The sequence below is a fragment of the Excalfactoria chinensis genome, chromosome 5, assembly GCF_039878825.1.
Source record: "Excalfactoria chinensis isolate bCotChi1 chromosome 5, bCotChi1.hap2, whole genome shotgun sequence".
NCBI lineage: Eukaryota > Metazoa > Chordata > Aves > Galliformes > Phasianidae > Excalfactoria > Excalfactoria chinensis.
Window position 1 is genome coordinate 52,638,158 of NC_092829.1, and position 27,533 is coordinate 52,665,690.

Consider the following 27,533-nt stretch of genomic DNA (forward strand, 5'->3'; position numbering starts at 1 on the left):
TTTTCTTTCCAGGTGGAGGCTTAGCTGTTGGAACCCTTCTTCTTATCGGTTAGTATAGAATATACGAATACATAAAGCCATATTCTGATTCATTTTGGTCATTTTCATATGTTAAATAACCTGTCTTTTTAACGCTCATTAAGCTGAGAATTTAAGAATAGGTGTTTTGGGTAGCCTTCAGAACGAACTTTTCTCTATTCCAGGAATGACTGCAGGTGGCTCAAAACCCAGCTTTCAGCCAGGTCTGAGCTCCCATGGGGGATGCTGCAGAAATCTGTTTGAAAGCAGCATGGTTAGAAAATTCCTGAACTTCCTTGGACATGTTTGAAAAGATCCAAGGTTTTCTAAATGATTCAAGACTTATCATCACAAAGGGATTTTCTTTTTATATTGGCTTGTTAAGAAAGGTGGGAAAAACAGAATCTTTTAATCATTTGGTTGCCAGAATTGGCTAAGAGAAAGCTGGTGGGAGCCTGCTTTCTATCAGAATGTGAATAAAACAAACTGAGGTGAATAAACAGTCTGAAAAGGAAAATTTCTTGAAACCTATGTCTGCGGACTGCTGCATGTCCCCATTGTACCTGAGATGCCCAGGTTTCCTTTCTGTTTAGGTTGAAAATCAGTTAAAGGTTGAGAGGGAAAGATAACGTCTGACTGGGACTTGCTTCCAGAAGCACATAACCTACATAGAAATGATGCTCTTCATCATATGTGAGGCTTTATGTTTAATCTGCTTTTGCTGAGAAGTTAACTGTGTAAGGCTTATGTGGCCCTCCACTAGAAGGTGAACTGCATTCTCATTTTCCCAGTGAACAAGGTTATTTCTCTAATTATGGCTTGTTACATTAAGTTTAATTCTTACTTTTACATTTTATCTATCATTGTAGGCTGTTTAAATTTTGAAAACACTGAATTAGTACACATACAATGGAATAATGCAAGAATAGTAATGTACAGTTGGAATAGTACAAGAACAGTGGTAAATAGATAGCCAAAGGTTATCTATAGAAAAAACTCACCAATTCTGAGGCCTTCAGTCCAGATGGAAAACGTTGAGGCTTGCCACAAAAGTGCAATCACCAGGAAGAGATACTACCTTAGTGACAGTCAGCCCTTAAAAGACATCTAGGAGAGGTGGAGTCAAACCACCCCTTCCAGGAGCACAGCTAAATTACCTTCACCTGTGCTCCCACAGCTGACCTAACACTTGCCTCAGATGGTTAATCAGAGGTTCAGGCTGTGATTAACAGTTTCCCATACAGTACAGCAGTTTTACTGTTGCCAAAAGAAGTTGTCCAAATTCCTTTCCCTATTCTTGACCATGCCGTCTTGTTGTTCCCTGGTATAACACTAGTGCTTTTCAGTTCTTGCTGAGCTGATTCAGCTCTCTTAAGGTGGAAGAAAACCAACCCAGCTGCAGAAAAGCAGAGACTTTTCTCTTGGCTTAGTGACCTGAGCTGGCTAACTAATGATGATGAGTACCTGAGCTAGCATAAAGGGGAAAAGGACTACAAAGTCAGAACTAGACTCATATAATGGTTTGGGTTGGAATGGACCTTTAAAACCATCTAGTTCCAGCTGCCCTGCTACAGGGAAGGACAGTGTCCACTAGACCAGGTTGCTCAAAGTCCCATCAAGCCTTGCAGAAGAGAGAGTGTTTGGTCTTTCTTGGCACAGGGAATACCAATTGAGTTTATTTTTCTCATGGAATATTATCCACATTTCTCTGAACTCAGGAGCAGTGATCGAAATTTTATGTCTTACTGCTGTCAGTGAAGATCTTACTTTTCTTACATGGTTTGAGAAGAGCTGCAGTCTTACTATCAATAAAAGGAGGAAGAACTTGGAACCTGTCATATTTTTCCAAAATCACAAATTATGAAACTTTCTGTTTTGTTTTCCCATTCTAATACTTACTGTTCCTGCCACTAGAAGAACTGGGTGGTATGAAATGGACCTATTAGCTGTAAAATCAAACACAAGAAGGTGATGGTTCTTCACACAGTACACAATTAAGTGGTGAAATACCTCACCATGTTTTGTTGTGAACATTAAAAAAATAAACAAAGTCTCAGTGGGAAGTTAAGCAACTGCATAGAAGAGAAAACTTACTAAGAGCATAGACACCAAGTTCAGCTTAAGAAGTCCTTGAACCACAGTGGGAGGCTGAGTAAGTGCCTGGTTGAAGCATCACATTTCCTTGTTCAGTTATTGCCTCATATATCTGCTTTTGGCTACTCTTGAGTGTGGAGTTAGGTATCCATTTGATTTCATCTAAATGGCTCTAAATGAAACAAAAGCAAAGAGGATTTTTGTTCTGATGAAAAAGATGATGAGACACGGTGATTTGAAAATGATAGGATTCCTACCTGAATTTTTTCCCTATGAGTGCATGGCTGCGTATTTGTGATCTGCTGGTAAACTTAAACACAAAGGAGAATTTCTCTTTAAGCTTTGAAAACTATATTTTTTTTTTCCCAAATAAAACTTTCCATCTATTATTTTGAAACATATAATTATAGCCCGAAAGTCTTGAAGGGAGAACTATATTTATTCATGACTCATTAGTCTAAAAACTTTTAAGCTAATTTTTAAGGATGGTGCAGGTAGAATCGTAGCTGCATTGTTAGAATATCCTGTCAATATACAAAAACAATCTGTCATGAGATTAGTCTAGGCAAGCTTAATATTATACAGGATTGAAGCTGTCAGTGATAAACCTCCTAGGAAGATCCTTCTGCGTTGTACTCTGAGTGTTATTAAAAGGTTAAATTCTTCTCCTTCCCTTCAACATTCTCTAAGGCAAGAATAAATTGCATTACTTTTAGCTTAGCTTCCTTTGCAAATTAAATGCTCATCTTCATTATTTGACACATTATCTTGGTTAATTTAACCAAATAATAGTAGATTCAGGATATTAAAATATTTATTTTATCTGTTGTTAACTGGAGACATAGTAATGGCACAGGTTACTTGATAAGACTAAAATATTGTTTGGAATAAGTGCTCAATTTTCTTAAATTTAAATCATAATAACGAGCATCATGATTTCCAGTTGGACTTAATTCTATAGTATGTTCTCTTGACAGTCTTTTATTTATAAGAAAATTAGAGAGTACATGGTTATCTTACTCAAGATTGTGGAGCAACCAGAAACTTCCTGATTATTTGTTTTATATAGCGAGGTGGGTTTTCTCTGTTTTGTTTTTTAACTAATAATTCAATTTCAGGAGGTGTTACTGTACCAGGGTTTATAAAAAGTGGCAAAACAGCCATCCCAACTCCTGAGTGAAATGGAATCTGAACACTATCAAGTTGTTTCATATGACTGTGCAACCACTTGTTTGCTGTCTTGCCTTTAAGCACTCCAGAAGATTTGCTTTCAAAAAGTCTCCCCTTTCATACCACAACAAATAGTACGGCTGCTCATTAAACACACTGCTTTCCTCCCACTGCCCGAGGTACTTAGGCCTGTTGCATGTTGCCAGCCTCATAGGACTTTTCAGAACAAAGTTATTTCCTTTTTATAAATATGAGCCTTGTTTGTATAACAAACATATTGTATAGTGAGGGACTGTGGGCTCAAATAGATCTGCCCTTGGTACTCTGTAAGACCCCCCCTTCCTTCATACCTTTAAGATGCTGTATAGCCTTGACAAGGTCACTGATGGCTAAATGTTTTAAAGATTATCAGTGGGAGGGATTTTGTTGGTAGCTGAGGTCAATTAGAAAAAGTTAATGTTGTTTAGTTAAAAGCAGGTCTGTACCTGTTCAGTTTAGGCCTTGAAGCATTTTTAGCTACTTTAATTAGCTACTCTTATTTTTGTTAGATGTGCTATTCAGCCTCACTGGTAAGAGCTCTCCTCACTTGTCAGTATAACTGAACTTATCATCTTCTTAAAATTGAAAAGGATAATCTCCAGAGAGATACAAAACAGTGATTTGCTAAATATAATCATACAAAATACAAGTTACCAGAATTTACCTTTCTGAAGTATGGCCAAGTGCCAAATATCATGACTTGGATGTTTGACAACTCACTTTTGGCATGTGCTAATTAAATGCAAGTGACACAGAGTACATCCCCTCGAGCTTCGTAAATGCGGACATTAGTAAAGTATCTTTTAAAAGGAATTTCAGATGATTAAAATAATCACGTCTTATAACCTGCAGCAATTTGGAGAAATGTTTCATCGCTTCACAAAGACTCACCTTAGGTCACAGTACTGTACCGGACAACTATCTGGGGAAAAGATGATCAATACTGATAGGCTGTGACAGGCTTCTGGCAGCTCCAGGGCAACCTGTCTGACTCTGTGCAGAGAATAAAAAAAAAAAATACTATCTGTTACAATGCTGCAGTCTTATTTTTTTTCTTTTATAGCTCTCATCATCTTAAGTAATTAACGTACAAATGATCTCTGGGGTTTTTCAAAAACCTTCGTGCCATTCAATATGCAGACATTTAGTGGTCGTTATAAGAAGGATTTATAGGTCCGTGTTTTCTTACAGTCAATTTTGTTCCAGGCTCTTTGTTCCTGTGCAAGTTTTGGTGCTTCTCCTCTATCCCACCCTTGGAACAGGAATACTTCTGGTGCAGGGGGATTGCTTACGGCTGGAGACTTTTGTTAGTAATGCCTCATATATAGACATAAATTCCCATAATTATGTGAGATTTTAGTTGCATTTCCTCTCTCATACCTTTTCTCTTTGTTTCTTGTGCTCTCGCTAAACTCCATGCCTTAAAATTTTGTATCTTATTCCACAACCCACTGATCCCTCTGTGTAGTACAAGGCAGTCCATGCACAAAGGGGTTGAGAACGTCTCTGAAATGTTCAGTAACCTGTACAGCATAAGAGTGAGAAGATCCATGAATAGGAGTTGGTCTTTCTCCTTTATTTTCAATGTGGCTGTATGCTGGAATTCACTGTGCTGGTTCTGACAGCACTGCTTTTTCTTGACGTCTGTTTTGGCCATGAAAGCAAGCTGTTGTGGAAAAAAGCCGCTACATAATGGTCACAATAAACTACTTCATTTGTGTTCTTATCTGTACGATCAGAAGAGGTTTTGTCCTGTAGACAATATGCATAACTCGTAGGTAAATAATCTCTTTTCCTTGTATAGTTTTACGCTTCACTAGTTACTCACCTGCTACTTAGCTGCAGAGTACTCTTTGTTCAAAAAGAATCAGAGAAGGCTATGGACTGTTGTGTGACTTGAGGTGACTGGGCCCAGAAAAGAGCCTGCAGCTGCACGAGTCTCATTTGTCTATGCGCCTTATTAGCTAGAAAGTGAACTTCACAATGAAGGCTGTTGGTGGAACAGCTCTTTAGTATGGAGGCTAAGAATAAAGGTTTGGCTTTTCTTAAGTTTCTTGGCTGACCGAAACACACTTAAGTGTTGGTTTCGACATGAATAGAATGGAAGGAGTCCTTTTAGACATCAGTGTAATTTTGGAAGAATAAAAGTAACTGTTGAGAATGTATCCTAGCCATCAAATAGTACGTCCAAAAGTTACCAGCAAACAGAAACACTTGTAAATATTTCACCAAAATTATCAGCAAAATAATCAGCGAGGTTCTGAAATACCTGTGCTAACTGATTTGTTTGTTTATTTATAAAAAGAAAGCTGTACCCCTATGGTTTTGAATAGTAACGTAACTATTGAAGCCAGGGCACAATGGATGCTATCAGAAAAGCCCCATATGGGTGCACTTTAGATCTTTTGAATACCACAAAAGTTTAGTGACCTAGAAATGAATCAATAAAAAGCCATCCTCAATGTGACAAATTGAAGAACTGAGGGATTCTTACAGATGCATTGACTTTAACAATTCAAGATACACTGTTTGTAAAGGCTCTCTGAGACACATTTAATCCTTTGAGTACTGTAGCAGACCATAAGGTGTTTTATATTTAGATCACTCCTCAGTAGTTTATTTTCCTGCTTTCTCTCAAGTTTACTGTTATGAAAATCACTGTGAGAAGACTAAAGGAAAACCTAATGCTAAAGTGATGTTCTCACACACCAAATGGAAATGTTTTTGATAAATTGAAAAGTCCTCACTGATTTGCATTATGTGATTTGGAAGGCTGTGTCAGTGTAAGACCCCTCTTCAATCCTGTTATAGTCCAAATAAATCTATCACTCAACAGAATAAATTATAAGGATAAATCAGTGAAAGAGTTCATATCCTGTTCCCTGTCACTTCATTCTTATCACTCTTTTCAGCATTTCAAAGAAAATTTGAAGAGAAAAATTATTCTTAACTATTCCAGCCTTATTTCCTGCTAGTTGAGCTACATCATCAGCAATGCACAATGTGATTTCTTAGATTTATCCAAGTTTATGGACTTAATGTCTTATGTTTGGCACAGCACTAAGTATGTTTTTACTAAAAAATAATTAATATTAAAAACAATGATCCAGAAAATCTCCTTGTGTAGTTGCACACTCACATCCAAACCGTAAGAAGCTTGAGCTAAATGTGATAACTGGCTTATTGTCCATTAAATATGAGTTAAATCTTGTTTGTATTCAATACTAATTGGTGTTTCTATGCTTCAAATGATGAAGGTGAACTTTAAGCTGCAAACAAAGTAACAAATCAAGATTTTCAATCCATGGAAGATGTGGTAAATGCTAAAGCTGATGATTCTACCAGAAAAAAAAAAAAAAAATGTTTATTTTCATCTTTTGTTCCAAGGGAGGGAGGTCTAACAGTGTTGCCTCCACTAACATCTGCTGCAATGATGTGACTATATGGGGAGCTTGGTGACTTCTTCTAGGTAGTCAGACTTTTTTCTTTTTTAAGTTAAATAGATATCATCCTGTCACTTAGTTTGAGAGTCAAAGACTCTTATAAACCTGAGAGCTACATAGATGGAGGGATTAGCACATGGAAGACAATATACAGTACATAACATCAATAATACTGCAGTAAGCAATTAAAGAAGAAATGGCTGTACAGATAGCCACTGTCTACTGGGATGGGAAGCATTCCAGTTCTTGGACTCTAGGTGCATAGGAAAATTACTTTAGATAGATATATTTTTTTTTCCACTTGAAGAAATTTAAGATGTGCAATTTAAATAAATTTGAAAGATAAGGCTAATAGTTCTTAAAATCCTTAGTCAGCATCATCTCTACTTTTTGCTCCCTGCAGCTCTTTGCTTCAGTTTTTAGCTCAAACCACTCTTTTATCTCCATCTAGTCTCATAAATGGATCTACATCATTCTCTCACGGCACAATGTACGGAGCCAAGTTACTAGGAAAACAGTTCTGCAGTAACACTGTTAATGAGCTTTTATGCAACTAGATTAAACTGTATGAAATATTTAATTAAGGGTACTAAACTTCCAAAGAAATTGCAGTTTGTAATTCTGTAGTACATACGGAAATCAGTCCTAGTGAAACTTCAACACCACCAATAATTTGTGACTAGTATACTTTTCACAGAACTGATACGTTCATCTTTTTCACTATTTTTAGTAAGATAAATGTTCTTTAATGTAAAGGTGTTAGTAGAAGTAATTAGAAGGCAAATCTGGCCTGTGAGCAAGTTAACAGTCTCAAAGGTAGATTAATACAATCTGAGTTCTTGAAACCCTCAGCCTACAATAAGATGGATCCATCTATTGCTTGCAGTCCTATCAACAGCATTCTACTTGTTCTGTTCCCTTTGGTCTATGTAGATACTTGGTTAGTTGTAACTTCTTTTTTTTAACTACTGTGTTATAATGCATTTTTCTCCATCTGAAAATATTGGTTTAGAGTTGGATTTAATTCATGTCTTTTTTTCTTTTTTTTTTTAAGAAAAGGAAGTTTTATTGTAAATATTTCTCCCAAACAACAGCATTGGTAATCTTGAAGCTAAAGGGATTATTCATTCAAATCTACATTACATAGGCTATTTATAACATCATGAAAATACAGGCGGGTGTTTTTATTTTGCTGTTTGTTCTGGTTGTTTGGTTGGAATCTTTTATTTACAAACATTCTTGTTTCCACAGAGGAAGATAAATACGGTGTTTACTCCAGTCTGCTGTTCAAATATTTTCTCGCAGAGGGAGTTGTCTGTGGACATGACTTGTTTGTTGCTTCTGCTCAGGATCCTCCTGCCCATATCTTAAAGGTAAAGACTCAGATATTAACTAGTAAAGTTGTAATTTATTGATGATTTTAAATAACTCATGAAGTTTTTATAACAACAAATGAATTAATGTTGGTAGTGCATAAGAATATGTTGGGAAGTGCAGAAATACTTACGCAAGCCAGATTTAGGAATTAAATTTAACTTGCTAACCTGCCTCTGCAAAAATATGGAATAGGATCCTCCTGAGGATCAGTCTAGAAGCCTGCTTGTCCTTCATTTTGATTTTGGAAGAAACGCAGACAGACAAACTGGCTGAATTGAATAGCTTGAATGAACCCAACTGTTCACAGCTTCCGCCAATCTAACCACACAAAGTAATGGGGCAACTTCAAATATATGGGAGAGGAAGAGAAGCAGCATAAAATTTGCACAGGTTTTTTTTGTTTGTTTTTTGCAGTTTCCTATAAAAAAAGAATAGCATTTAATATCTGTAAGGTGGAATAATACAAAAACAGTAACTTATATTCAGAAGTTTATGTATAGGGAAAAACTCACCGATATAGATGCCTTCACTGGGAAATGCTGAGGCAATCTCCAAGAAATGCTACCTTAGTGGTGGTCAGCCCTTAAATGAGGTCTAGAGGAGGTGACCACCCCTTCCAGGAGCACAGCTAAATTATTCTCACCTGTGTTCCCACAGCTGACCCTACACTTGCCTCAGCTGATTAACCGGAGGTTCAGGCTGTGATTAACAATTTCCCATACAAACATCTTAAAATAAAACCTCCTTTATTCAGACTTCTCATTCTGACTGGCTTTTTTGTACCAGGAAATATGGTTGTCTTTGAATCAGGTTGTATAGAAAGGTTCCTTTCAGAATTCAGTGAGCTTCTAATCAAACCCTGATACTTTCCATTATAAGAAACAGTCCTCATCAACACTATAAAAAATACAGAAGTATGGGGGGTAATCTTAGAAAATTTCCTTAAATATTTTATATTTTTCTAATGCTTCTTTCACAAGTAATATATAATTTGCTGATTACTTCTGTATCAAGTGTAGCCTGGCATTTTCTGTAAGAGTATTCAGAGACTATATCTGGTCAAGATGATTACTTTTCATTTTCACTACCAAGTGATCGTAGATTGTGCCTCATCTGTTCAACATTATCTCTAGTATTCATGAAAATGTGTATTCTCAATGAAATGATATGCTTGTAGTTAGGAAAACCTTCACTTTTTTTCTAACCATCTTCAGCCTACAAAAGTTTGATTTACTTTATGGTATAATCTAAACAAATTGGTTAGAATTTTTATTGTGAATTATGAATTGCATAATAAATATCATATTTTTACTCACATTTGTGCTTAAATAAGCATTAATAAAATCACTGACTGATTGACCACACAGTGGTCATTGCATTTATTTTTTCTCATCAAAATTAAATGATCAAACTTAATATTTTTAGTGCGTTGTATTAAAATATCTTTAAATGAACCACCTGATGTGGATTTCTTTCTTCTTTATTCACCTTTGAGTAAACTGTTTATACCTTGTCATAATTTTCATAATTCCTGTTCATTCTGCTAACAGGCACCGTTATATACTCCCATCTTTGTACCAGTTTGAAATTCTGGGCAGTCAGTCTGATGTGATTCATTGAGCTCCACTGTCTGATTTTGGAATGCTTTCCTTCTTACTTTTAGGGGTACCCACTAGGTAACGATAACTGCATTCCTCAGTGGTGATGTTATTATAAGCAATTCTGAAGAGGTGGACAATGTAACTTCAAGAAAGTTGAAGAACACAATTTTGTCTTGTTTTCTTCCTCCACTTCTGTTTTTACATATCCAGCAGTTCTCTTGTCTATGCTTTTCTACTCTTACCGACTATTCAACACTTCATTTACTTAACAGACAACGTGCAATAGAGTTGATTTCTCCGATTTGTGTTTCTGTCTTGAAATTGTTTCAGTGAAGTCACCCTGTAATATGCTAGGCATCAAACTAGAAAATTATGTGCTTTCACAGTTGGCAAGCTTAGATACTTCATGAAAAGTGAGTACATACTACCTTAAAAGACATCACCTGGCAAAGTTGGTCTGAGGCCAACACTGGCCACAGTTAGGCATCCAAGTCATAAAAGCAGACTGCTTTACTTGACCTTTAAATGAGAGGACCTTCAGGTTCTCCAAGCCCTCTCCTGGCAGAAAAATGAAGTCAGGCTTTTGAAACAATGTATCTGACTTTTGAGAATAAGATAGCATTTTTATTTAACAAGGTTAGTAATTAATGTATTTTCAGTGCCTGAATGGACTATAAGCTGGAAAAGCAACACTGATTTGATATATGTCAACCTATTTGTGCTTGTTTTTTATTTTATAAAATTGAAGCGTGGATTCAGTATATTCTACAGTATTCTAGCTATTTTGCATAAAGACAATTCTTTATGTGCCTTAAGTCTTTATTGTGTGGTCACTCTATTTATAGTTCTCTGCTGAGATGCCATAATTGCCCTATTCTAATTTTATGATGTGATTGGAAGTTTCTTGAACCTATAACCAAGACAAATATTGCTGGTAGTAGGAAGGGGAAAAGACATTCTTATAGACCATAATTATCTTGAAATTGTGTATAACTAAAAGACAAGCAGAGGATAAAAAGCCCTGATCAGCTGCCTAAGATATATTATATTACCACCCACCAATTTATCCATCATCCTTTGAAAACATATTCATGCCTTTTGTAGTCAAAGCTCCTTCAGGAAATTGGCATTAAGACGTAACGCTGAAAAATTATACACCGCTGGTAAAACCTACAGAACTATATACATGCTGTTTTTAGAAAGTATTTTAAACATCTAAGAGCGCTTCTGTTCAATTTATATTCTTCAACAAAGGATAACTTTTTACTACAAGAGCATAAGTAGTGGCAATCAAATAGACTGTAACATAAGAAATAGCGTGGTACACTTCTTTGATCGATCATAAACCTGATCTATAAAACTGGTACCAAACTGACTTCTGGAAGTCATAAAAATACAGCTGCTTGGTTCTTACTGCTCATTTTCTGTATTAGTGCCAAGATACGGTGATCCCAGGCAAGTTTGAAAAAGACCCCCAAAAAAATCTATCACCTGCAGTGTCTACATTTGTATTTTTCTCAATTTTACTACTTCAGGTTCAGATTAAAGTTCTATAATTGCCTAAACAGCTGTTATGAGGATTTCTTTGCTATTTTTCCTGAATAATTACGTTATCTAAGCCTTGGCCTGGATGCTGAGTATCACAGGTTTTCATGAGGACAAATCATATTACCCAGTTACTAATTCATATTTTTAACGAGCAGTACTGTTTGTTAAGTTGCTATTGCCTTGAAACCTGTGTAGAGTTTGTCTTGAGAAAAAGACTTGCTGGTCATTATACGTGCTGGGAAACAGGCATGAGCTTACTTTGAAGCCACATGTGTTTCCTCTAAGACCCTGGCTGGTGTTGTCTCTATGGCCATTCTCACAGGCACTTAGAAGCCTGAGATCCAGAACTGCTTTCTAGAGCTGTATTTGTCCTGTGGAAAATCTGAAAAACACTCTGCACGCTTACAGCACCAGCAGTAAATTCTTTACAACATGAATTTCTGTTTTCAGGATGGAATGTTATTACAAGGTAATGCTGTACTCTCAAGGTTGTCTTTTTGGAGACCATAAGGTAGAATTAAACAAAGATGATAACAGATATTCAAAAGGTTAATAATAAGGAAAAACTCACCAATATGGACGCCTTCACTGGGAAATACTGAGGCAATCTCCACCAGGGAACAATCTCCAAGAGATGCTGCCTTAGTGGTGGTCAGACCTTAAATGAGGTCTAGAGGAGGTGGAGTCAAGCTCCACCACTTCCGGGAGCACAGCTAAATTGCTCTCACCTGTGCTCCCACAGCTGACCCAACACTTGCCTCAGCTGATTAATCAGAGGTTCTACCTGTGATTATCAATATCCCATACAGAGGCTCACATACAAGAATAAAGGCTGAAGAACACTTCCTCCAAGACTAATAATCCAAAAAAGCTTACTTTGGACATAGCCCAGGAGAGTGCTAGTTGTAAGGAGGATGCTTTTCCTATCTCAGCTAGGCAGGTAGCCTTCTTAAAATGAAATGCATTCTCCAGAATTCCACCTCCAGTCAAGTCCTACATCTCCCCTTGATCTTTATCTCCAATTCAGTCTTTATATGTCTGGTATCAATGTATTTTTAAGTACAATAAGGGAACCACAGTGAAAAGAGAAAAATGCAGCGTCACTTGATTAGGAAGCTGCAAGGTGCATGTAGAGGAGTATAATGGTTTATTGAAAGAAAGAAAGCAAGGTCAAAAGACTTGGCGGATAATTTTACTTAAAAAAATCCCAAAACAAATGTTTTCTAAAACAAAAAAAAAGTGAAATTATGCTTCAAATACAACAGTTTGCTTGTGCGTGCTGTTTGAAAAAGCCTGCAAGAATTCAGTCTGCAGCAACCTGGTTAAACTGACTTGACCTGAAGAAATGCACACTTATTCGTTTCCCACTGCAAAAATGAATGTAGAAAGAACTTAGCAAAATATACACTTGTTATTTCCAGGTTACTTTAAAAAATAATAATAATAATAATAATAAATGCTTAAACTCAAATATTTTAATTATATTAGTTTTAGACCAGTTTTCAGTGTTACAGAACTACTTTGAACTTGACACAATTTACGTGGATGTGAAAGGGTATGCTGGAAAATAAATCACTTCTGTTTGAGAAGAATGAAATCCCGTTACAGGGTGCCCACACTGAGAACTCTCAGAAGTTGTAAAGCTTCATCTTTGTCAGATGTTTGGACTAAAATTTCACGTTTCCTGTCTGCCAATCCTTGGCCGCTTATTAGGATATTTTCTTTCATGACCTTACAACTGAAATGCTAAGCTTGTTTTTAAGCAGAGATCTTTCTTAGCCTATTAAATGTATCATAACTGCAAACACAGTAGTTTTAAAATAAGCAAATTTTCAGGTTGTCAATGTTGGGAAATAACTATTGTACAAATCTTTTGGTAAATCTGTAGAAGTGATATTCTCAGTTGTGCACTGTAAGCAATAATTTGCTATCTCTGAAGTTGTTTATGAATAATGTTTGCTGTTGTTTGGTATGAAATCAGGTCAGGTCAGGGCATTATATACTACAGTAGCATTTGCAGAAGTTTGGGTAAGGGTGCTTTCATTTTATTTGGCATCTTTGCATTAGTTTTCTTGGTCTGTCATTCTTCTTTTTGTTGCATTTTTATTTAAAAAGGGAAGCATGAACTGATTCAGATGATGATGAAATAAATAAGAAAACATTATCTGATATTCTCATGCATTCCTGGTTTTCAGTGTTGTGAAATAGAGCCGGAGCAGGAGGAAACAATAGCAAAGAGTAACATGGCATGGCCAGAGGGTTAGCTTCTGTGTGTGTGAAGCAAAGAATATATTCACTCGGTTTAAAACAAAACAAAACTCTTGGAGTACTCTCACTTAACTGAGTTTTTTTATTCTGTAAAAGAGTGGAATTTTACCTCCCTTTATTCGCTTCACACAATTCTCATTTTTCGTGGCTGGTACTTTTGAATGTCAAAGAAAAAATTCCATGCAACTAACGACCTTACCTGGAGATGGAAATAAATTGTGGTACAAGGGCCTCCAAAGGAAAAAAAAACTGCATCCAGTCATTTGTGTTCTTTAACAATAGACCTTGTCTTCACAAGTGTTTACAATCAAAATAGAATCCTCCTCCCTTCTGGGAGTAAGGCCCTTTAAACTGACATTTATATAATACGTTATTGAAAAGAAAATATTTACCCTTCCTTACTTACCATCTGGTGTCCTTTAAATACTAAAAATTAACATAATGAAAAAGCCTCAAATTCGTGTGAGTTTAAACTATTTAAATATCGTTGCAATTAGAGATCAACAGTGAATTGCAGTTTTTCATTTCCCATGTTTCTTTAGCCAAACCTGTGACAATATTACATTGCGAGATAGCTGCATAAAACCATGTGAACAACATATTTATTGCTGCATAAATAGATAATGTTTAAAATTCTTAAGTGCTATTAATTATACAGTTATCAAAACCCATAAGGATCAAAGGATTTTATATAAGAGGGATTTCACATACAGCTTGGATTATGTTGCTAAATAATAGCACAGTAGTACTTCTTTAGCAATGTAAAATAGCTTAGAGTGGAGTATGATGCCTATAGTTGGTGTAATGCATTGGTAATTAAGAGGGTGTGAGGTTAAGCTTCATTAACTGCTGTGGGATTGTATCTTGGATTTTATTATCCCCTAGAGAACATAAGAAGTGAGAGAGGTCAAACTGTTAGAATCTGATTTTTCTTAGTGCATCTGCCAACACAAGGCAAGCAAAGTAATGTGGCAGTGAACACAGAAGGACCTGGATTGCTAGCAGATGCAGGTTGTATATCATTTCATTACGCATATAAAGGATTTATTAACAAAATAAATTACTTCATGTTTGCAATAAAACCCTCATCAGCCTGCTTTGCGGGGAAGAATATTGTAGTTGCATTCTCATTTTGTATGAGCACTTTTTAGGTAAACAGTTTGTTGCCTTGCCTTAAAAGGAAGAAATTAATTTTGGGGGAAAAAAAAACTTCCAAAACTTCCTTCTCTCCCTCTTTTTTTTTGTTGTTTTTTTTTTTTTTTTTGCTTTTTTTTTTTTGCTTTTCCATTCTACAGCATCTCACTCCAGACACAGATGGATGCCCCAACCACACTGCACTTAATAACTTTAGCACTTGTCTCCCTTCTGTATTTTCATGCCGCGTTGCAAATGTATTTCATTTGACCCCAAGAAACGTTGCATATATATTTTTAATACATTTTAACTAATGCACTGCTACATGCTTTGGTTTTTTGTTTGTTTGTTTGTTTTTATATATACCTTATGAAAGACTTGCCTTTTTTAGCCTGGGAGAATGTAACAGTTCTCAGGAGTTGACACACTCATGGCACAGAATTGTCAGTCCCAAAGCTTTTCAAAGCTATACGATGTGGGAGCTGAGATATTTTTAAGCCAAAATAGGTTCAACAGAGATAGTAGAGGCTGACAAATTAACTCTCGTTTTCTCTGTCTTTTGTTTTAATAATGAGCTCTTTTAGTTCCAGATTTTAGAATAGAAGTAACTTTTATATGTTTTAATCTTTTCTTCCAAAATTTCAATTTTCATTTTAAGATAGATTGATTTAATCCTAAACAGGCACACCGTTCTGAATCGTTTTTGGATTCTGAAAGTATCAAAATGGGGTTATCTTTCTGATAACCTCAGCAGAATTTTAAGTGCTTTTTATTTATGGTAGAGAAGTCTAGTTCTCAAACAAATGATGATTTAATAAGACTGCTGGCAACTAATGTTTGTGATTTGTAAATGATCGGGGAGAAAGAGAGATGTACTAAAGCCCTGCTTTGCAATCTTCTGTACTCAGATATTTTGAGGAAAAGCCCAGGCTCAGTTGTCTTCAAATGTCACTCATTAAAGAGGACAAAGCATTTGGATCATTTTAATGTCAGTGTTTTCAAAGTTATCCATAGAGCAGGTTTATCTGCGGGCTCTGCTAATTCTCAGTCCCAGGCCTACTAACTGATTTTAAACTTGCTCCCTTTCCAAATGTAGCTCTGTAAGAATCTACTTGAAATTTATTTATTTTTAAAATCATGTTCTGGGAAACATGAATCCATTCATCCCCAGGAATAACTATATTAGCAGCCATTTATATGTTCTATTTAGTCCTCTACTAGGCCAATGAATGTATGCATGCTGGCTTCTCATCAGCATAGACATATATTCAAACACTATTTTGCTCCTCTTTCATACAGGTTAGCATAAATAATGGAAAAAATGTTGAATAGAAGCTGAGGTAACAGTGATGAAACTACAGTGCAAGTCTGGAAGGAAACAACTTTTTTCTAGTTCTGCTTGTGGATCTTTACCTAAAATATATTACCAACATACTTAGAAAATCAGTGGGATTCAAATGTATTTCCTGTTCACACTTAAGTTCAAAGTCTCAGAAAGCGTTTAACCAAATTAATGCATAAAGTAAAGCTGAAGTGGTTGGTCTTCAAAATACCAAAGGCAGACTGTTTTTTCCAGGTTGCAGCTAGAATATTTAAGAAGCTTACTAAGAGACGATGAAGTTCATAACCACCTCATGCAAGAATGATTCTTCTTTAAAGTGTTGGGATAAAAGATGTTACGGCTGTGACACCAAGTAACCCCCGTGATGTTTTAAGTCCCAGTGTATTACATGAACATGTTTCTTGCATAGAGACAAAAGAACATGGCACATCCAGTATACATCGTTCAACAAGGCATAGTAGTTATTGGGTGAAAGCATTAAGGAAAAACAGCTGGGAAAAGAAGTATTCCTTTGGTGTGAGAGTTCTTCATGTGCTCTTGGTCTGTTCTGTAGGATAGCAAGGGAGAAGACAGCAGCAGATGGAGCTGAACTGACCGCATGTGCTAACTGCCTTTGTGCTGAGCCCTGGATTTCCTAGACTTCTTTTTGTGAACTTGGTCACTTCTAAGCGATCATTTTTAGATGCTACAAGTTCTTTTTAATTTTTCAGTAAATGTAAAAGTCTGTTATGTCACGTGTTAAAATTAAACCACCCTGGCAAAAAAGGGGGAAAAAGGCTATTAAAAGTGGTGGTACACCTGGATAAATTTTCATCCATGGCATCCAAAATATTCCCCATCTCCAGGTGAACACCTCCTAGTCTGCTGTGCTCTTAGCACAGTTGAGGCTCACCAGGAGCTAATTGCACGGCACTGGTGGTGTGTGGGGATGTGATTGCTTTGAACTGAGGTGCTCGGGTATCAACAGTTTCAATGTGTAACATCTCCCATTCAGGACTGTGTCACGGAAGAAGGAATGGTTCTGTGTTTGAGTGCAAGGAACTTTTTCAGTGTCACACGAGAGCATTGAAGGCACTTGCAGATTCCCAGTAATGCTTGGGTAAACTCACCTCTTATTTTCTTGAACTCTGCTTTGTTCTAGCATCAAATACTCAGTGTGAAACCTATGGAAGCACTGTCTGTGATGATATAAGAGTAAATGCTTATAGCTGAGTGTCCCTATCTCAAACTTCTCTTTGTCAAATACTATGTAACAGTTCAGATAATATGTAACAATACAGAAACTATGTAACAGTACAAATACTGTGTAACTGTACAGACACTATGTAACAGTACAGATACCATGTAACATCTGATGATTCCACAGGAAGAAATCATTCAGTACCCTTATGAAAAGATTGGGATTGTTAAATTGCAGTACGGCAAGGGGCAAACCAAGGCATTTCCTTGCTTTCAGCTTTGCAGATGGCATAATAGCTGCCTAGTCATAGTGCAGCAGGGTGAGGTGGTGACTGACTGCATCAGCAGTGAGAGCTGAAACGATGGGAATTTCACGGAGTGATATGAAGTGCTTAGACAGGATTTGATGATATCTCCTAGAATGTGCCTGACGTTTTTACAAGAGAAACAGAGGTTCACCACTGCCATAAAAAGTAACAGAGAGTATTGGGAGAGAGCTGATGTTGGTGAATGGAAGGAAAAGATACCTGCAAATTTTGCTTAGGGTTGCATGTATACCATATAACGTAGCACAAAACTGTCCAAATGAATAGAATGCAAACTTAGATTTCAGGGAATAGATTTGAAATAATCCAGAATTCTGCACTTCAGTTTTAGTGGGACCTTTAACACTTTCCATCGGTACTTACTTTAACATTTAGCTCATTTTGTTCCCTCATTAACACACTTCTGTTGATAGCAAGAGTTAAACAACAACCATGGAAATACAAACCAGCTCATCAACAAGTTGGTTTTTGTTTTGTTTTGGTTTTTTTTAACATATGGCTATGATTCATTCTTTAGAAATAAATTCTTTCAGTTGAGAGGGCAGATAATGTAAATTATTATATTCTTTGTTTCCTCAATTAAAAATAAGGAAATTTACTTTTGAACAGGGAAATCTGAGCCTCCCCAACGCTTTCGCAATTCATTTGCTAAAGCAAAGTAAATAAATTAAAAGTATTCACTGCTGAAGTATGTAGATACAGTTCTTTCCTATAACTTTACTGAAGCAATTACATAGAAGTTTTCTTAGTTTTCATTACCTTTAATCTCAGAGGGTGTACTGGCCAACCACTGAGAGAGAAACAACTGTTCCAAAATTAGAAGCCTTTGTTCTCAATTTTGTCACTAATTGTAGGCATTACGATCATTTACATTGAAGAAGCAAAATAATGCAATAATGCATCTTGTTTGTATGGTTACTTATTGGACTACACTTATCCTGCCTTATTTAATTCCAAATTAGCATAATGGAAAACCTGACATGGATTCAGCTAATCTTTCTTATTTCATCTATCTTATTTCTCTGTGTTGATACCATGTTTGCCCGTACAAAGCTCTGAAAGTTGTTTAGATTTTTTTTAATCAACTGTGCCTGTGTTCTGTATTTCTTGTATAACCCATATTTCAATCAAGATTATTCTTCTACCAATTGTCCAACGTGTTTCTTTTATGTCCACATCTCAGTGCTCTCTCTCAAGACTCTCCTTAAGCAAAACTGAGATTAAGCACACTTTTGATCTGTTCAAAGCAGATGAAGACTTCCTTTGCCTTCTATCTTACATCCACATATGTGCAGTGCTTGTTATTTTTTCAAGCTAGAAATGTTTGTAATTGAAACTTAAGAATGGAATATCTGTCCCTTCCTTTTGCTCCTTCGTTGTGTTCATATGGTATTTTTGTCATTAGTAGATATGTGTGATGGATAGAACAAGGGAGGATTCAAACCATTCTGTTACAGTCATCTTCAGCCTGTGTCTATAAGCTATTGTGATCTGTTGAATGCTTTTAAATGTTTTAGAAAAGCCAACAAAGAAATGTAAACTAATTATCAAATAGATTTAAATTCAAATTTGCAATACAAGGAGCTTACCTATTCTCCAAGATGGTTTAGAAGATCAGCTTTTAAAGAAAAACAGACAAACAGGGCATATGGATGCTTCTTGAGATATATTGTTTATATATAGTAGCATATATAGTATTATATTTCCATTCTCTTATGTATTTGCAATTTTTTTGTGCATGTGTGTAATAATGGTGCAGAATATTCACACTCTATATGATCTGGGCTTACAGAACAATTATTTTAAACAGGTTTTTTTGATGGACTTTGGAACTGCCTACTACATGGAAAGAAACACTTTATGGCTAACATACATTCTTTGGATAAAATTCTGAACAGCCATGTTTAGTGGCAGGTATCATAGAATGGTCTGTGCTGAAAAAGACCACAACAATCATCCAGTTTCAAGCCCCCTGCCATGTGCAGGGTCGCCAACCACCAGACCAGGCTGCCCAGAGCTACATCCAGCTTGGTCTCAAATGCCTCCAGGGATGGGGCATCCACAACCTCCTTGGGCAACCTGTTCCAGTGCATCACCATTCTCTGTGTGAAAGACTTCCTCCTAATATCTAACCTAAACCTCCCCTGTCTCAGTTTAAAACCATTACTCTAAAACCAGGTAGTTAGCATTCTTCCATTTTTCATCTGTAGGAACTTCCAGCCCCTTTGCTTGATGATAACTTCAAAACTGAACGAGTAGAAGCAACAGCTGCCAAGTCTGAAGACTGTCAGGACTCTATGCAAATAGCCTGGCGCTACCAAAATACACCAAAAGTAGAGGTAAGACTTGGGTATTTAATAACTGCTCCTCTTGCAGAGCAAGTGCTTTCCAACACAGGGCAGTGCTACAGGATTATCTCCTGAAAGTAAATCATCCTATAGCAATATCTATCTTGATTACTAGAGATAGAGAGGGAAAAGGAATTTGAGAGTTTTAAGGAAATGTAAAATTTAATATAGACAGTAAAAATGTAGAAGACAAACGAATTGCACTGGGATTTTTCAATGAGTATTGTTTAAAAAGTTGGAAAGATTATGTCACTTACAGATTTCTAGATGTAGCAGTACGCAAATGGCTGATGAAGGTTTGATTGGCAGTGCTTACTAGATCCTTTTAATGAAAGTATTGTGTTGAAGCAAGCTGTTGACTTGCTTAGCCATGTGCATAACAACTAAAGTAAGCACTTGAAATTATATCAACTTCACTGTCACTAGAAACTAATCACTGCAAAGGGAATACAAGAAACAAGCACAGTGGTCAGTCATTCAGAGTTTACAGCTGTTAGAGTTTTGTGAATGATGTATTTCCTATGGCTGGTGACTTTCTTATTTAATTTAATGGCACAATCAACCCTTAATAAAATTACAGCATTTCTGACTATCCAGAACAGAACACTTGTTTTGCCTATACCTTTCAGCCTACATGTTTTATAAGTTCTAGTTTTAGTCATAACTGCCTGGTAAGTTCAGTCATACTCTTAAAAAACATAATTGGAATGTGACAAAATGATCTTATAAGGCTTGGCATGTTTGGTTTTCTGTGAAATTGCACAGACATGGCTATATAGTTGTGTCAGAAAAGACTTATATATGGTGACATGCCAAATCAAACAGCCTCCAGGGTAATCATATAATCTCATCAATTTTATTATTGTGGAGCTTGCTGTGCCACTTTGAACCATCCCCAAAATAAACCATCTGATTTAAAATCTAACAGAGCTCCTAGTACATCGATACGGAAAGAATTGTGTGTGGTTAACAAATGGCGTTCCGATGTTCTACCGAAACAGAAAAACAAATAACTTGGCTGGGCATGCACTCACCCTTTGTTACTCAATCCAGTATTAGTGTATTTTCTAATACAATACCTAACGCATTTGTCCTCCGTTATTAAAATTTGCTTATGCAAAATAGAATGAAGTGATCAGTCTTTGGCAAGGTGTTTCCTTTGCTATTGTTGAAGCTATTTTATATTGGAATATGATCATTCTGAATAGCTGATGTACATTTTAATTTACATTAAACGAAAAAGTCTAGTTCTAAACCCTTCTGTGTTCAAAATACTTCAGTATATACTAGTAGACTGGCAGAAATGCTCCACAGAGGAGAATTTTTTATGTTGCCTTGCAGCACCCTGGATGGTTTACTGTACTCAGTGATATCATTTAATTAACAGCTTCAGTTGTAGTTCATTCTTTCAATTTTGTTTTGGCAGAAAAATAACAATAATAAAATTGGAACATGTTAGCAGAAGACTTTTCCATCCAGGATCTGCCTTTACATGTTGTAAGAATGCTGAGTACAAGTTGCCTTGGTGGTATTCTCGATGCCTAATTGAGTTTTTATTTGGAGGTAATTAAGAGATAATTGTTAATAGTTTAGATATTAACTTCCCTTTTGCTGGACCTCTTATAAACTAGCTAGGTGACTGGCCTTTGTGATATTTATGCATGATAATTAGCTTAGACCTATTGGTAATGGTCACAGATGCTTTTTACATGTCCATAAACCTTGGACATCAGAAACAGATAGATGGTTTATTAAATAACTGTCAGAGTAACAGGTCTTGTTTTGCTTGATGAGCCTCTGCCACTTTGTTAGCTTTCATCTGTTCCAGAGGTTAATTTAAACTTTTGAGTATATGGATAGCCTGTTTTGCAACGCAAGACTGTGTTTTTTCTTTGTCTTTTTTCTGAATGAACTGCTTATGTTCTTGGGGCAATATATAAACTGTCACAGCATGAAATCAATTTTCTGCCTTGATTCATCCTAAATCTGAGATTTCTAGCACATTAGTATTGCAATTAGAAACATTAACAGCAGACGGTAGCATAAAAGCACACTCTGCTCACTGACAATTTAGTGTATTTCTCCTTGCGCAAAACAGGAGTCCAGGAGAGAACAGGCCTGAGCCTACAATCCACTAATAAATTTATCACATCCAACTTAAGAGGAATGGAAAGTTTCTGCTTCACGCTCTCCATGGTCATTCTGCTAAGGCAGATTATTCATGCTTACTTGATTCAGGTAGGCTTTTTGCAAGCTTCCCCACTAAGCCTGGGAATGCAGTACATTGAGGCCTATTCATAGGCTTCTGGCATAGCCCAAGCTTTTATTGCATGGTGTTTTATTATAGCCAAATCCTAGTCTCCACCCAGTTTGTAGGCACTGTGCTTATTCTTTTGAATCAAGAGAGGTTATCACCTACCTTAATCCATGCAGCAGGGTGGATTAAGGACACCAATGTGCCTCAGGATTCTCAAAGAGGATCCTGGAAACTTCTTGTTTCTTCTTTTTTGCTGTCTTTACTAAACTCTATTGGGCCTCAGTAAGGATTTGCATCTGAAATGGGCAACCTGGAGCTTTTCTCAATGAAGACATCAGATCAAAGTTCAGTTAGTCAAGGCCTTTCTAAAACATTAAGGGGGCTTGGAAGTACACAATAAAAAGATGAGCTCTGGCAGAGATTGCAGTAAAAACACTCTGATCTGTAATCCGGATAAAGAATAGATTATAGGCCAAAGAACAGCCTCTGTTTAAATTGTTTTCAGAATCCTCATTTTAAATAAAGGTACTTTTACATAAAAAAATGTTGAGTTCAGTTTGATGGACCTCTATGTTCTGTTATATCTCCTTCTTTAAAATTCAGTTGCTGATAAATAAATGAACACTGGTTTAGAGAATCTGTTCTTTTAGTAAAAGTGATATAACTAGTGTAACTAGGTATCAGCAGTTTTGTTTCCTTTTTTAATGCTAAATTAATCATCTGAGTTAAAATAATGAAAAGTTGGGGTTTAGTTTGGTTATTCTACTGTTTTTGTAGGAAAGATATTACAATATTCTTACTAGTTACATGCTCTGGTAACTGACCAGGCCTAACATCCAGTAATTAAATTATTTCAAAATATTTAATCTAAACCAAATTATACTAATTAATTGTAACAGTTTAATATCCGTGGGTCTCTCCAAAAATAATGCCTCCTGCTTATTTCCATGAAAACTACAATAAATACAAAGCGCACAGTGACACTACTTGATAGCTTAAATTCTGAGCTACAAAACATTTTTTTTCTCAACATGGTCACCACCATTAGCCATATTCAACAGTAATGAACAAGAGTCTGCATGCCACACTCACTACACCTGTGGGTGTGACCCACTGTTGCCACTTCTGAGACACACCACCCATCTCCTCACTGTGCTCACATCCACTCTTTGGTCAATATGTTCAGCAAGCATCAGTGAATGTCAAGGGGCAAATTTTTTTCCACTTGTTGGCATACAGTGACACTTCTGCTGCATCCACACTTCCATGGCAGAAGCCATTTTGTCAGAGACCCCTCTACTGCCATACCACCATCGGCCTCTGATGCCATGGATCAGCATCATAAAATAGAAGGCATTAGTTTCAGAAAAGCTCTTTTATATGTGGCAAAATGAAATATAAAATAAAACTGTGGAACTACATAGCATGCTTGCATTCAGAAAGCTAGCTATAAATACATGGCCATATCTGGCATGACAATGGTCTTTTCTATTATAGTGCTTACTTTATTAACAAGACTGACTTGAATGAAAATCAAATACTTCATGTAATGTTTGGAGCTGAAACTAAATGATTTGCTGCCCAACATACACAAAAAATAATGCAACCCCATTCTAATAATTCAGCGTACCTTTTGTCATTCCTGTTTCTAGCAAAAATAGCAAATGTTAGAACAACTTCTGCTCCAGTTCCAAAGAACTTTCCTTACTTACAAACAAGCCTGCCCAGTCTTCAGATAGCTGATTAAATGTATACATTGGCTTGTTTATAAATAAATAAATAAAATCCTTTTAGTAGAATGTTGAAAGTTGCTACATATCCTACTGAGAAATGGTCAAAATTGTTGGAGCAGTTCTGGTCACTCCTCAACAGTCCACTGTTTTAACTGATATAAACAAAAAAGCATTTAATTCTATGTGAGAATCAGAGCTGCTTGTTGGTTTTTAATTAAGCTTCTCAGGTTTCTTTCTCTATTAATTGGAGACAGTGATGTGATTTCAAAAGTGACAAAACTCTTGCTCAGCACCAGTTCAGTGGCAAGCATCTTTAAGAACTGCTTCCTATTATTCCTTGATCTTGGCACTTGCATTCTCAGTTACCAGTAAGATTAGAATTGTCTTCTGGTACATATTTCCCTTATTTTTTAGAAACTGTAACCATTAAATGCAGAAGTAGGTAATGTGTCTGTAGGAGATTGTCCATCTTGTGACTTTTCTTATGACAGATAATCATCTATTAGATTATTATAATCACTGTTGCTGTTTCCACAGACCAGCCCAACAACATCTCTGAAGTTTGGACATTATTACGACATCTCTAAAAAAATGTCTCCAGAACTGCTTCAATCCATAAAGTCACACAGTTTTTTCCTTCCTGACGAATTGCCTTTAGAGCCTAAACTAAGGATAGGGTAAGTTGTATTTCTGTTGTGCATTCGCATTCTGAGCTCACATTTGTTGTAAGGAATATTTTTTCATCTACACTTGCTGTGAAAACTCTTGTAGCTGTATATTGCTCACAGGTATTTCAGCTGCAGTTCCCATGTCAGTGCTGCGCACCATGAATGTCAGCAAAGCTACTGTGGCACAGAGGCAGCTCGGTATAGTGACTCCTCAGTGGGAGGAAGCAAGTTGGCACAGGCAATTAAGGCAGACATTACTAGGACAGCCTGGGACTCAGCTGAATACTCAGTTCAGCCCTACTGACAGCTGACTGTGGGGACTGAGGAAAACTATTACTGTCTGTCTATGAACTACTCCCTGAGCACCATGCCCCATCAGCTTTCATGAATGTGTGTCAGGTGGCTATCAGGAATATGAAGATAACCATTCACAATTTTTAGGGCTAAGACGACAGGCCATCCTTGACCTACATAGCTTAGAATGCTATATCACATTAGTTTACTGTGCGACTTCTACTTCTTACATCCTACAGCTTAACCTAAGGAAAATATATATATAAAAAAATTATCTGTGAAAAGAATTACTCACTAATTATGTGTCTTACACAAAACCCTTAATTCTAGAGAAAACCATAAACTCTCATCTGAACAAATAACTTACTGTACTTTATGTCTATCAGTAATGAATTAAGGAAGACCAAAAGAAAATAAGTGACAACAGCAACTACTTCTCTTGGCCCGTGGCAAACACATCCATTGTGTTTTTCTTAGAGACATTTCAAGTCAAGTTAAATGTAAGATATGGACTAGCAATTGCTTTGTTTAGCCCAGTCACTTAACTTATAAAATATCTGCATTCTTTAGATCCCAGAAGAAGTAGTACAGCAAGCATCATTGCATGAGATTTTCATTATAGTAGGCCCTAATATAAAAAGTGAGATTTATAAAATAAGTGCTTTTAGATGTATTTGTACAAGTGTGCCTTTAGAGTTGTAGAAAAGCAAAAGCCAAGACCCCAAATGTCTGTGTTATGCATTCAGATATCACTGATTTTAGTTTGATAACATGCATTCTTGCTGTGTTACGTTAAAAAAAGTAGCTGATACACATTCCAGAAAATAAATTAATTTGTATGTATAGTATAAAAAAGTGGACTTTACCTTTTATGCATTTGATTTTATAAGCCATGCTTAACTGATATTTTCCTTGTGTGCCATCCTAATACAAGTTCAGCCTTACCAATGACTAACTCATTTAATCATTGATTTTTAATCATTGCTTATAATCATTATTTAATCATTGATATTTTATTACTTATATTGGTCATGTTGCATTGCTATTAGACCACACTGCAGTGTGGCAAAGGACAGTGAAGAATAAAGAACATATTGAGAATAGTGAAATATTAGAGAGAACTCTGTCTTCAAACTTCGATTACTCTCTTCCTTGACTACAAACTCTACTGGCTTGGATTCCTTGTATTTAAAAAGCTGCAGTGGGTCAAAGTTAAAATGAAGTGTTAAAATAGGGTAGCAGGTCTCCAGAAAAAGATATGAAGATATGAAGTATAATCTGGAAAAACACCAAAAAGTACAACCTAGAAAACACATAGGTGATAAACTGAAATTTCATGGGGAAAAATGTGCAAAGTACTCCTGTTCTACTCTGCCATGATAAGACTGTACTGCTTTTGTTAACATTCTTCAAGAAAACATTGGCACAGGGGCAAATGTGAAGCTGAGTTTAGATGTAGAGTGAGGATATATGGCCTGTGGTGGAAGAGTGGAAGTTCTTTAGGCAAATCTAAAATCTAACAGTCTTAAAGCAAGTTAAAAACTGACATGGCAAGGGCTGTAACTCATCTACAGTAAGTAGGATAAGCGATAATGAGCTCCACTAAATTGTAGCAGTGGTAGTATATGCTGGACAGAAAGAAATATTTTTCTGATGATTAGCACTTGGAGACATTACCTTGCAGACACAGGCTGCAGAATCTCCATCACTGAAAATTTCTAAGAATAAGTTAGGTAAATATCTGTCAGAGATAGTTTAGACATAGTCTATCTTCTTACCCTAAGGCAAGATGAACTATCTGACCTCTTGAGGTCCTCTTCCTCCCTGTCTTCTGTGACTCTTTAATTCACATTAGTCAAAACATATTAAAACAAAACTATGAATGTTACCAATTATTTCTCTGCTTTCAAAACATAAATGCTGCTCCAGAATTGCAAGTGGTTTGCACTGGCTTCTAAAGCTAGCTTCAGTGTATCACAGAAGGGTAAAAATTTCTGTTCTCTTGATTAACTAGACAATGCTTTAAAAGAAAGATTTCAGTGCTATTGTTAACCCTTCTAAATAGAAGTCAGTAATTTGTCCCATTGAGAGCTAGATCAAGCTTCTTTTACTGCCTCTTGCAGTGAACTAGGAACATAGACCTGGCTAGTTAGCACATCTTTACACAAAGAATCTAATTTGTTAGAAAAAAGTTCCTTTGACCTCAAAGGGCCTTATCTTCATGGCCAAAGAAATACCTGGCAGCATGACTCTTAATTATGGTACTGCAAAAACGCTGCAACGTATTTGGATGAGAGTACCTCTAAATGTTCGAACAGTAGCAGAGCACAACATGATTAATTTCAGGCTGAAGTAAATTGCTACAACATTCTAACTACTGCTATTGCAGAGGCACCTGAAATTATACAGCCGTTGTGGGAAGTGTACCTAACCCTACGCATACTTTCACAGAGGTCATAAGCCCTATGTTCAGCAGTGACCTGACAGAAAAAGGCCACATCATTTTGGTGCTTCTAATTTTCTAGCATCAATTAAGAAAATTTTTGACTGTTCTGCAGTGCATACACTCTGCAATAGCATCTACTGGTTGCTGCAGAGTCATTATAGTGCTGCTTTTGCATGGTCAGAAGTGTATGTGGGCCAAAACTCTCCACCCTTCTTAGAAATCACATATCTATGTTGGCTTTCTATCTG

At 36.4% G+C, this 27,533-nt stretch overlaps 1 protein-coding gene across 1 annotated transcript in view; it reads left to right on the forward strand.

Moving 5' to 3' along the window:
* Positions 1-27,533, forward strand: part of ELP4 (elongator acetyltransferase complex subunit 4) — a 118,896-nt gene that overhangs the window by 4,249 nt on the left and 87,114 nt on the right. The window contains exons 2-5 of the mRNA XM_072339201.1: positions 13-48; positions 8,016-8,137; positions 19,750-19,878; positions 24,415-24,554. Coding sequence (XP_072195302.1) covers positions 13-48; positions 8,016-8,137; positions 19,750-19,878; positions 24,415-24,554 — 427 coding nt within the window. The remainder of the gene's footprint in view (positions 1-12; positions 49-8,015; positions 8,138-19,749; positions 19,879-24,414; positions 24,555-27,533) is intronic.